The sequence below is a fragment of the Phascolarctos cinereus genome, unplaced genomic scaffold, assembly GCF_003287225.1.
Source record: "Phascolarctos cinereus isolate Bilbo 61053 unplaced genomic scaffold, phaCin_HiC Scaffold_4;HRSCAF=312, whole genome shotgun sequence".
NCBI lineage: Eukaryota > Metazoa > Chordata > Mammalia > Diprotodontia > Phascolarctidae > Phascolarctos > Phascolarctos cinereus.
The window spans coordinates 508,446,936-508,459,987 of NW_027555847.1; the positions used below are offsets into that span (position 1 = coordinate 508,446,936).

The window sequence follows — 13,052 nt, forward strand, 5'->3', positions numbered from 1 at the left end:
TGTGAATAATGAAACCCCTGAAGCGTCACATTATTCTAACTCATACTACATATTTCCACTGCAATGGAACCGATGACCATATATTATATAATTATAGGACAAATTGGAATAATAATGACAATAATAATAACAGCTAACATTTATATGGTATTTACTATATGCTAGGCACTGTGCTGAGCACTTTACTATTATCTCATTTGGTCCTCACAACAAATGTGGGAAGTAGGTGTTATTATTATCCCCATTTTACAGGTGAGGAAACTTGAGGCAAGCAGGTTAAGTGACTTGCCTAGGATCACATAGCTAGTAAGTGTCGGGGGCTGGATTTGAACTCAGGTCTGCCTGACTCCAGACTTAGCTGCCTCTATATATGACCACTTCAGGGGAGTCATTATTCATACTAATTGAAACCTATCTGTAGTCAAAATGTTTCTTTTTATTATTGGCATTTTAATGCATTAACATACATACTGAAATTTCTTGTCCCCATCCTGTCCTATCAAGTTTTAGCCTTTTTACCTACAGTGGAGAGCATCTCAAAGTTAGAGCTTTTACCCTTCCTTTCCTAGGAGGAAATGCTTGCTTTAAATCAATTTAAATCAATTCTTTCTTACAATCAATCTTATATCTCTTGTAATCTTATGTCTTATAATCTCTCTTATAATCAATCAATAAACAAGCATTTATTAATCATCTACTGTGTGCCATGTAGTGGGGTTACAAAGACAAGAATGAAATGGCCTCTGCCCTCAAGGATCTTTCATTCTGTCAGCAGAAATATGTATATATACACATTCACATTATATGTATATATACATATATATTATATTGTATGTACTTACATATGTCATATATATTATATTGTATGCACACACATGTATTCAGAATATGTAAGGTATAGAAACATTGAAACAACAACCTGATGGTGGCTCTTTTCAACCAAGCCTTGCCTATCCAGGAAGCTTATTTTAATACTTAAATGAGCTATGAGTATGGAGAAGACACCTCCTTTCCAATTATATTTGGGATTTGCTGCATCTGAAAGAGTCACTGTGTGGTCAACCTTTGACAAGTTTCTTTGAACCTAACCAGCCTGGTTCTTATAAAACAGACCATGACCAGGCCATAATTGAAGCCTTTCCACCTTGGCAAAGCCCGCCAAATACTGTGCTTCTCTGGAATAACATTCAGTGCCTTATACTTACTGCTGTATTATAATAAGGTACCGTTGTAGGACTTCAGTGGAGTCCAGGAAGCATTCAAGTCAATGAAAGGAATTCCATTGGTCAATACAAGTCAAGGCATGCTCCAGAGTTGGACAATTTTGTAATTTTGAAAACTCAGATGACAGGAATTTTTAAAAAGGCAACTTGAACAAATAACCCTACTTTGCCTTCTGGAAGCATATGCAAACCAGGCTCTTGAACCCTGGAGTTTTGCCCATCCCTAAGGCTGACATTTTGATTTTGGAAGATAAAGGAAAATATATTTGCTGAAATAAAATGTTTCCAAGCCTAGCATGGTTAAGAAGGGAGTTCTGAAGCAATACCAACATCTGAGCTTATCTGATCTGATCATAGTAAAAGTCTAGGACTGTACTAGGGCCTGTGACTGTTCATGAAATAGGATACTCCTGCATAGGGACTTACTCAGTGCTGTGAGTCCTGGCTCAGTTAAGATTGTAAGCTAAGACTGTGTTTTCAGGAGAACAGGAAATAGAAATGAAAACTTTGTAATCTTTCCAGAGTCCATGCAAAAAGCTTTAAGACTTCAAGTCGTGGTTTCTCCAGGGGCCAGTTGCTCTTTTGCCAATGCCCTTTGACATTTGGCCATTCCCTTTTCAAGTTACAAGGAGCTAAGACACCAAGAAGCCACACACTGGAAGGAGAACAATATTAGCTAAGCAAATATTTTCTTTTCCTCAGATCTCTTTGCATCTGAGTGACTTTTTCTAAGTTGGGAAAATGTTTGATAACAATGCAGAGATGTTCAAACCACAGGATATTAGAGAGGGTTCTAGTGGAAAGATAGCAACGTGGAAAATTAGGAAAAAATAAATTCAACTTCTAGGCTGCAACTTGCCACTTTCTAATCATGTGACTGCAGGCAAATTGCTTAACTTCTCTGAGACTTAGTCCTCTCATCTGTAAAATAAGGAAGATGAGCTCTAAGATCCCTCCCATCTCTGAAAGTCTGTGATCTAGTCCAACCCCATCACCTTACACACGAAGAAAATAAAGCCCAGAGAAGTTAATGGCAGAATCAGGTCTGAAACCTCTGTCTCTTTCCTCCTAGTTCTTTGCTCTTTTTTCCTCCCCATGTTTCAGTATCATTCTAAGTTCAATACATCAGTATTCTAGTGCTTTGAAGATGGTAGGCATGCAACAAAAACCTGCCAAATGGATGAATTCAATCCATTTCATAGGAGATATGGTGCCTCTCTCTAGCTACTACATAAGTAAGACCTGGAGTGAAGTCTTGCCTCTAACTAACTAACTAACTAACTAACACTGGCCAAGTGTCCCAGAGCAAATCCCAACCTCTCAGTGCTTAACTAGAGAAGTCCATTTGACAGCCCACTTCAGGCCTAGAAACCTTTAATGTAACCAGCTCATTACCTTCAAAATCACCAGATCTGTGGCTTCTCTTTGTGTGTCTTTACACATACACTCTCACACTCACTCACACTCTCATACACCTTTCCTTCCCACACCCCATGTACTTGCTGCCCTCCTTGAATAAGTACCCCCCATTTATCATTTTTCCTCAGTATAATCAAATGCTAACGTCAAGTTTCTCGAATATACACCCTTCTTGTTCCTCTGTCTCAACAGCAAAGGCATAATACTCATTCACACACTCCAATTTATACTCAGTTATACATGCTAATACTTTTTAATTCAATTTTTATCTCAAATACCCTGTAATTATAAGACAGAGTATATATTATGTTAGGAGCTAACAATATTTTTGTAGGTAAGCTCAAAAATGAGTAGTTTGACCATAGGAGTACTGAGGTACTAACGGCATATTTTAGATTTCAGATAATTACACATAAATGTACATATTTCAAATATATGCAATTCAGATAACTTTACTCTCCATGAAAATATAAAAATGGTCATCTGAGACACAAAATATCTATTTTTTCACTCTAATATTCTGATTTGAAAATTTGACAATTTGTATTGGTAAAGGGAGTTTCTTCACCTGGGAATTACACCAATTAAATTACAGATATAATTTATAACCTTTAATGTTTCTTGCCCAGGGAATGTGCCAGAACTTGTCCCAGTCAAATTTCTCAAGGTTAAGGCTATAGTTAGATGACTGTGGTAGCAGTGGAGTTTAAATAATCTGCCAGAAAATAACCTCCCTGCAAAAGTGATAGTTCTTAATACCATAGATTAGGAGTATGCATTCTTCAGAAAGGAGAGCTATTTTTTCCCAAAATTTTGAGATTGCTGGAGGGTAGGGTAAGGATTGTTAAATTCTAGGTTCCTAATGTTACCACAGTCAGGAAGCCAAGTCAATTGATCTGTGGAACAGAAAGACATTAATAATTGCCAAAAGCACCAACAATATAGATGCAGATACAGGTATAGATGACATAGATATATCTGTATTAATATAGATATAGGTATAGATTTAGATTATATAGATATAATAGATATTGATCTAGGTATAGGTATAGATACAGACCTAGATACATAGATAGGTATAGATATAGATTATAAAGATATGATAGATATGGATATAGGTATCATTATAGATTCAGATATAGATATAGATACAGATGATATAGATATAGTTATATCTACATTGATATAGATGTAAATATGGATATAGATTTTATAAATATGATAGATATGGATATACACATAGATACAAATACAGACATAGATGCAAAATAGACAGAGATGATATAGATAGTATAGATAGGCTTCTGGGTTAAAGCTGCTATGGAGTTGACTAATTTGACAATAGGGGCAGGTGAATAGTAGTTAGGATAAGTATCCACAAAGTTTATATGGGTTAAAATTGCATCAATAATAACAGTATAGGAGAAACATTTCAAGTGGAAGAACTGGGTAATGAGGAACAATATAAATTAAGGATTCTAATTCTATTTTACTACAGCATGTCTAATTATTATGTCTGCTACTAATTATTATTATTATTATCATTATCATTATATAGTGCTTATGTATATTATTTCATTTGGTCCTCACTACAACTCTTATCAGGTAGCTGCTATTATTACATATGAGGAAACTACGGTTCAGAATGATTATTGACTTGCCCAAGGTCACATAGCTAGTAAGAAGCTAACATGGGATTCAAACTCAGGTCTTTTTGCTTCTAAGTCCATCATTGTAGCCACTCTGCCCAGAATTTATTTCCATTCACAAGGCTAGCTGTCTCTCCACCAACTTACTTCCTATCTGCCATAGACTACTATTAGTCCTTTAGTGTTGATATACTGCCACCAAATGGCTGGTGGTTCCAAGAGTATGGCCTTATGGTTTGAATGGCCAAGCTTCCCACAGGCATGATTAACAGAGATTAACATGCTCTGGAACAGTATCCTGCTTTCCCCATTAAAAAAAAAAAAGAATTTCAAGTGAAGGAATTGGATAACAATAGAATTAATTAAGAATTCTAATTCTATATCACTATTGCATATCTACTACTACCAATAACTAGCATTTATATAGTGCTTTATGTACGTTATCTCCAACACAGACTGGTTTCTTTTAAAATAATTTGTTATCCTCACTATTTAAAAAAAATGCTGGGAAAACTGGAAAATAGTATGGCAGAAACTAGATATAGACCAACATCTTACACCCTATACCAAGATAAAATCAAAATGTGTACATGATTTAGATATAAAGACGGATACTATAAGCAAACTAGGAGAGTAAGAAATAGTTTACCCATCAGATCTATGGAGAAGGGAAGAATTTATGGCCAAACAAGAGATAGAGAACATTATGAAATGCAAAATGGATGACTGACTACATTAAATTGAAAAGCTTTTGCACAAAGCCAATGCAACCAAGATTAGAAGGGATGCTGAAAGCTGGGAAACAATTTTTACAACCAGTGTCTCTGATAAAGGCCTCATTTCTAAAATACACAGAAAACTGAGTCGAATTTATAAGAATAGAAGTCATTTCCCAATTGATAAATGGTCAAAGGATATGAACAGGCAGTTCTCAGAGAAGAAATTAAAGCTATTTATAGTCATATGAAAAAAATGCTCTAAATCACTATTGATTTAGAGCATTGATGCAAATATTGATGCAAATCAAAATGACTCTGAGGTACCACATCACACCTATCAGATTGGCTAACATGACAAAACAGGAAAATGATAAATGTTGGGCAGCTGGCACAGTGGATAGAGCACCGGCCCTGGAGTCAGGAGGACCTGCGTTCAAATCTGACTTCAGACCAAACACTTGACACTTATTAGCTGTGTGACCCTGGGCAAGTCACTTAATCCCAATTACCTTAAAAAAAAAGAAAGAAAAGAAAATGATAAATGTTGGAGAAGATGTGGGAAAATTGGAATATGAATGCATTGTTGGTAGAGTTGTGAATTGATCCAACTATTCTGGAGAGAAATTTGGAACTATGCTCAAAGGGCTATAAAACTGTGTGTACTCTTTGACCCAGCAATACCACTTCTGGGGCTGTATCCCAAAAAGATCATAAAAACGGGAAAAAGACCCACTTATACAAAAATATTTATAGCAGCTCTTTTTGTGACGGCCAAGAACTGGAAATTGAGGGGATGCCCATCAACTTGGGAATGGCTGAACAAGCTGCGGTATATAAATGTAATAGAATACTATTGTGCTATAAGAAATGATGAGCAGTCAGACTTCAGAAAAACCTGGAAAGACTTATATGAATTGATGCTGAGTGAAGTGAGCAGAACCAGGAGAACATTGTACACAGTAACAGCCACATTGTGCAATGACCAACTGTGACAGACTTAGCTCTTCTCAGCAGTGTAAGGATCTAAGACAACTCCAAAAGACTCATGATTGAAAAAGCTATCCACATTCAGAGAAAGAACTATGGAATCTGAATGCAGATAGAAGCATACTATTTGCTCTCCTTTTCTTTTTTCTTTTTCTTTTTTTGGTTGTTTTGTTTCTTCTTTCTTATGGTTCTTCCCATTGGTTCTAATTCTTCTTTACATCATGACTAATGTGAAAATATGCTTACTATGAATGTACAAGTAAAGCCTATATCAGAATGCATACCATCTTGGGGAGGGGGGAGGAAAGGGAAGGGAACAAAATTTGAAACTCAAAATCTTATGGAAGTGAATGCTGAAAACTAAAAATTAATAAATAAATTGTTTAATAATAAAAAAATAAATAATTTATCCCTAAAATCTCATCCTATACCAGAATTTATCTATTTATAACACATTAAATAAAATACAAGGTTTTTAAACAAGCAAAACCCACCCCCAAAAAACATGATTTCAGCAGAGTGCCATATTCGTTTAAAGTCTTTCTCAAATTGTCTGGCTTTCAAAGGAGGCCCCTTCTGACTTTTCCAGTCTTCTTAATTCTTACTCTCCTCCATCTACTCTAACACCCAGTAACACTGGTCTCCTTGTGGTGTCTCACACAAGAAACTCCATGCCTGTAATCCTCTCACTTCTCATCGCTGCCTCCTGGCTTCTCTGACTTCCTTCAAGAATCAGATAAAATCTCCCCTTCTGTAAGAAGTCTTACATTAAGGTCCTCCTTAATATTAGTGCCTATTATCTCTGAGATTATTTCTAATTTGTCTGGTATATCTTGTTAGGACACAATTGCTTGCATTTTGTGCATTAGAATATAAACTCCTTAGGGGCACCTAGGTGGCGCAGTGGATAGAGCACCAGCCCTGGATTCAGGAGGACCTGAGTTCAAATCCAGCCTCAGACATATAACACTTGCTAGCTGTGTGACCCTGGGCAAGTCACTTAACCCCATTGCCTAGCCAAAAAAAAAGATTAAAAGTAGAATATAAACTCCTTGAGGGTAGGATTGCTTTTGTCTTTCTCTGTATCTTCTACCCTCCCTTTAACACAGTGCCTGGCATATAGTAAGCACTTAATAGATGCTTGTTGTTACTGCTCGAATGATTTGAGGACTCAGTGGAACTATGTTAAAAGGACAGATTGCAATTTGTCATCAGGTGACTTTTTGGACACAGTCTGAATCTGTTGTCAGTCAACAGGCCTCCAGCCCACAGGACTACATAGGGAGACTTCTTAACCTGAACCCCAGAGAACTTTTAGCTACCCTATGCTGTGAGTCCTGCCCCTGGATGGTGCAAGGATGGGCAGGTCTTTGTGTAGGGAGAAGAAATAATTGAAGATGTTTAGGTATTGCAGATGTGAATTTTAATTGCCCATGTGCATCTAGTCTTTTGACTTTTCCTTAAAAACCAATTGGTTAATGAGAAAGGAGAAGTAGTGTGCATAACCTCATGCTGCTGGCGCACACACTTATTGTACTGATGAATGTTAATCGCTTAAACTATAAGCAGCAAAACTTGCCTATGAGTAACATTAAAATTGTAAAATCTCAGCTAAGCAAATATCAAACAATTAGATATTCTTATATATTCAGTAGTTGAACAGGAATTTGCAGATACTGCTCATGGTAGCTCAGAAGCTATTTTGTAAGGGACAAAAATATGCAAGTTAAAAGCAAATTTAGTCAATAGATGCTGTCCCATTTTATGTCAGGGAGTGAATGATTTAAATAGATTGTCTCATGCAGATCATTAGATAGGAAGTTTTAGAAAATTAGCTAACTTTGAAAATAAATTCTATGTAGAGGAAAAACTTTTATCAAAGCCTTATTCTTTTTGCTAAATTTACAATTAACATGACTATTGAAATGTTGAGTTGTTTGTGCCTTGAGTTACTTATATTAGCAACTAGCAAAAATACGTAAGATACCCTTTTTTTGGAATCATTCTGGAGCCAATGAGTATATGATTGCTTCCATTTTTTCCTCTTTTGTGGGTTTGCAACTCATGTTCATGGCTTCACTTCAAATTTCCATGATTCCTGCCTTACTTTTATTTCACACACAGTGCAAGCCAGGCTGTTGTCAGTAACTTGTAAAGTTTGGCATACCTTGGCAAAGTGGCACCATTCTTGGTGTGGTCACAGATCCAAGAAAATAAGAGTATTTGGAATTAGCAACATAAGCCTCAGCTGTCTTAAACAGCTGAGCCAGATTTAGTATTGATGAAAAATAATAAGCTAGAATTTTTTTTGATTTATCAACTATCACTTCCATATGCTTTTGAGTTTAAAATTTTTCTATCCCTTCCTCCTCACCACCCTCCCCAAGACGGCACACAATCTGATACAGGCTATACATATACATTCCTATTAAACATACTTTCACATTAGTGATGTTGTAAGTAAGAATTAGAACCAATAGAAGGAACCACCAGAAAGAGAAAAAAAATAGCAAATAGTATGCTTCAATCTGCATTCAAATTCCATAGTTCTTTCTTTGGATATGGATAGCATTTTCCATCATGAGGCCTTTGGAGATGTCTTAGATCCTTGTTTTTCTGGGAAGGGTTAAGTTTATCAATATTAGTCATCGCACAACTTGGCTTGTTATTGTGTACAAAGTCCTCTTGGTTCTGCTCACTTCACTCAGCATCAGACCATATAAGTCTTTCCAGGTTTTTCTGAAGTCAGCCTGTTCATCATTTCTTACAGCAGAATAGTATTCCATTCATATGCCACAACTTGCTCAGCCATTCCCCAATTGATGGACATCCTCTCAAATTTCCAATTCTTTGCTACCACAAAAAGAGCTGCTATGAATATTTTTGTACATTGGGTCCTTTCCCATTTGTATGATCTCTTTGGGATATAGCCCTAGAAGTGCTATTGCTGGATCAAAGGGTATGCACATTTTTGTAGCCCTTTGGGCATAGTTCCAAATTTCTCTCCAAAATGGTTGGATCATTTCACAACTCCACCAACGATGCATTAGTGTTCCAATTTTCCCACATCTTCTCCAACATTTATGATTTTCTTGTTCTGTCATCTTGGCCAATCTGATAGGTGTGATGTGGTACCTCAGAGCTGTTTTGATTTGTATTTCTCTAATCAATAGTGATTTACAGCATTTTTTCATATGACTATAGATGGCTTTAATTTCTTCATCTGAGAACTGCCTATTCATATCCTTTGGCATTTATCAATTGGGGAATGACTTGTATTCTTACAAGTTTGACTTAATTTGCTAGAGTATTTTTTAAGGAAAGAAAAAATGTTTTTGGAACTATCCCAGGAAGCTAGAAGACAATTAGCTAGGTTTTTTGCAATCTAGGAAGATACTTTGGCATAAACTAAGCATTTTGGAGGAATACAGCAACTTTGGAGAAATAGCGAGGCTGGGAATTCTGGTAAGGCAGAGAAACAGAACATGATAAAAGTCCTGAAGTCTAAACAAGTAGAGGAAAGAAGAAAAAGGAAGGAGTGAGAGATGGCTGGAATTTGAATTTCCCTGTAAGACACCACCGCCCCGGGCAACAGCTGAGGACAGTTTCTCTTTGAAGTAAAGTTTTAGCGAGAATATGCTAATGAAGAATGCCATGCTGCCAAGCAAGCAAACAAGTAACATCATATGATGAAAAAGGATGGAAAAGCCTGCTTAGGATTAGTCCACCATTAGCCACAAGAGTCAACCACCAAGAGCTAACAGTCATAGAGAACTGAGAATCTCAGTTACAGCAATTATAAAAGACAAGTGGAATTTTCCACTGACCCATGTAGAGTAGACTCTGTTTTTATTTTTACCAATGTTAGAAATAATTCTGGTGAGGATGAAAAGGAGTTGTTAAAATATAATAACATGAATGAGCCCATAAGGAACTTGCCAAACAACTTAGATTTTCAAAATATATGTATAGAAGATGAAAACAGAATTGTTGAACTATTTGACAAGTGCACCACCAATGCAGAGCTGGGAACTGGTCCAACCATTCTGGAAAGCAATTTGGAATTATGCAAAGAAACTGACTAAAATGTCCACATCTTTGACCCAGTGATTGAGCGGGAAGAACAATGAATTATGTTTTGAACGGGTTGGATTTGAGATTCCTATAAAAACATCCAGCTTGAGATGTGGGACTAGCAAGTAGGATTGAATATTTAGATCAGGAAATCACCTGTACAGCCATGGTAATTGAACACACGGGAGCTGATGAAATCACCAAGCAAGATATAGAAGGAGAAGAGAATCGAGCCCAGGATAGCTCCTTGGGAGATAACCATGATTAGCAGGTATGACCCAGATGAAGATCTAGCAATGTAGATTGAGAAAGAATGACCAGATAGGTAGGAGAGAACCAAGGGGAAACAGGATCATGAAAACCTAGAGGGGACAATATCCAGGAGGAAAAAATGATTGACAGTTTCAAAGGCTCTAGAGATGTTAAGAACGATGAGGACTGAGAAACATTTTAAAGATATGACCACTCCTATGTGTGGCTGAGGTAGACTGGAGACAGAGTTCATGGGAGTTGAGCAAGTCAAGGAACTGGAAAGTCAGGTCATTAGAAGGGGTAGGACTATGATCCAGGTTATGAACTTTTTTGGAAGGAGGGGGAATGACCTGGAGGTCTACAGATGTCAGCAATAAGGATCTGGAAGTCAACTTTAAGGTTTCTGAGTGATGGTGGAAAAGGACAGTCTGAAAGTAACATTTTGAAGCCAGGAGGATACCAAATCCTTCTTCTAACTCTGTGTGTTAGGGGATGTGACAGAAATAGCAGTCAACCTTGGAGAGTACCAAGAGATATAGTGTCTTTAGAAGAAAACTAGATTTCAGGGAACCCCAGAAGGCAGAAGGAATGTGAGAGGTAGAGATCTAGGATCAATGGAAGATTAACAATAGAGGATTTCAAGAGGAAAGGGAAGAGAAAGGAGTCTAGGTACTAGTGAGGGCTACAGTTGAGTTTCTTTTGGGGCTGAGGTGGTAGCTACCAGAACCTACTGCCTTCCTTAGATGATCCTAAGTTTACTATGTGGAAAGAATGAGAAAGCAACATTGTTATGTGTCCTTGCCTTCTTTCTTTTTCCACTTCTTTCTTTTTAATTTTTAATTTATGGAATAATACAAGCATTTCCATAACATAGTATAATAAAAAGATGATTGCACAGGAAACTACAAATCTATTATGTATAACTTGCTATTCCTTTTACATATATAATTATATAAACACATAATTATATGAAGTTATTATATAAATTTTTTTTTCTTTTTTTACTTTTTTTTCTTCCCTGCCTCCCCTCCCTAGAGATGGCTACCATTAGACACAAATAGGTGTGTGTGTGTAAAATTATTCTATACTTCTATTTATCAGTTCTTTCTCTGGATTCTGACAGCGTCTTTCTTCATATATCCTTTATAGTTAATTTGGGTATTTATAATAGTCAAAATAACTTATTCACTCATAGTTGTTCTTAAAACAATATTGTTGTTACTGTATACAGTGGATAGATGGGACCCAGAAGAATAACAAGAAGGACATGAAACAGTGTTGGGTGGCAACTGGTCTGGTAAAGGTGAGGAAAGAAAAGTAAAGATGTGGTTCTGCTGGGAGGGGGGAGTGTAAAATCTAATCATGCCTCCTAGATGTTGGTACCTGGGGCAAAGATTCAGCTGTTCTATGTTAATTCTGGCTCAGGATGAAAGAATTTATTGTAGCATTTACAAACTAACACTTCTTTTTTCTCCTTAGTACTCATTATGTCTCCACTGAGCCTATAGAGAACTGAAGTAGTACTATAATTACTAGTTAGTTGGTGGATGAGGAAGGTCATGATAAAAGCCATAAGAATCTGTCCTTGGGCAATAACTCAATGGCTTTCCATAGGTGATAGTGTGTCAAGTAACTGTATTGGTGGTTTGCATTGCAAAAGTCTTTCCATCTTCCCCATGTTTACATGTCCTGGTAGTATTTTCAAAGAGCTCCTTAAAATAGACCATCATCTGAATTCTACTGTAGCTTTGAGCATAAGCACATTGCACTGACATTAGCAGCATTAACATTATCATCTCTTACCTCGGACAAAGACATATGCACTGTATTGCTCATAATATTCTCCCATCCGCACGGAGAGTGTAGAGCCCTTCATCCTCTTTATTGAGATGGGAAAAGGTCAATGTTGCTCGATCTCCACCCCATTGTGTTTGGACCCATTTTGATGGAGAGACAAGTGTCCCTGGAAAATAAAAATGCAGTCAGAAAAGCTGATTACTTTATGGTCACTCCCTATTGGGTTTGTACAAGAATTCCCTAGGGAGAAGAGGAAGAAGACTACAGGTTTGGAATATTGCATGTCCTATCAGACCTAGTTGATGCACTGCTGACTCATCTACCTGGGCTTTTCTCTATTATGCTATAGAAATCTCTTCACCGGAAAATTCACTGTACCAGAGAACCTTGGCTGGGAAAATGGTAAAATCTACCACATCCAGCCTTCAGGCAATGGCGACCAGGATGGTTAGCATTACATACTCTATGACAGTAGCTTCATTTATAATTCTCAATAAATGGTAGCTAATTGATTGATTGATTGATTGAGCGAGTCTTTAACATCCTTCTTTCCCAGCCAGAATAAGTTTCTGAGAATTTCACAGAAATCTCCAGAGGTAAGAAGTTTTCATGCTTTAAAGTTAGAGAAAATGGGCCAGCGTTTTGTTCTTCAGATCTACTATTTTCCATCGCTACCTTGATTTCTGAACATTCTGATTGGCTCAGAGTATCCATGGAATTCTCTCAGGTCTGCTGTCATCTACATGCAAATTGAACTGGGTAGGGAGTACATTTTCCTGAAAGCCAATAATATTTTTCTCCTCTAAACTGAAAGTAGAGAAGGCCAACATGAGCAGGTGGGGATTGTCCATTAGGTCCTTTCACTGACCAAGAAATATACATCCTCATGTATTTAAATATAATATGATCTAAGATTTGTGATATCTGTTTTA

General features: G+C 36.9%; 1 protein-coding gene across 1 annotated transcript in view; it reads right to left on the reverse strand.

The window, feature by feature from the left end:
- Positions 1-13,052, reverse strand: part of MYOM1 (myomesin 1) — a 172,269-nt gene that overhangs the window by 104,631 nt on the left and 54,586 nt on the right. Inside the window, 2 exon segments of the mRNA XM_078153487.1 lie at positions 12,127-12,176; positions 12,178-12,286. Coding sequence (XP_078009613.1) covers positions 12,127-12,176; positions 12,178-12,286 — 159 coding nt within the window.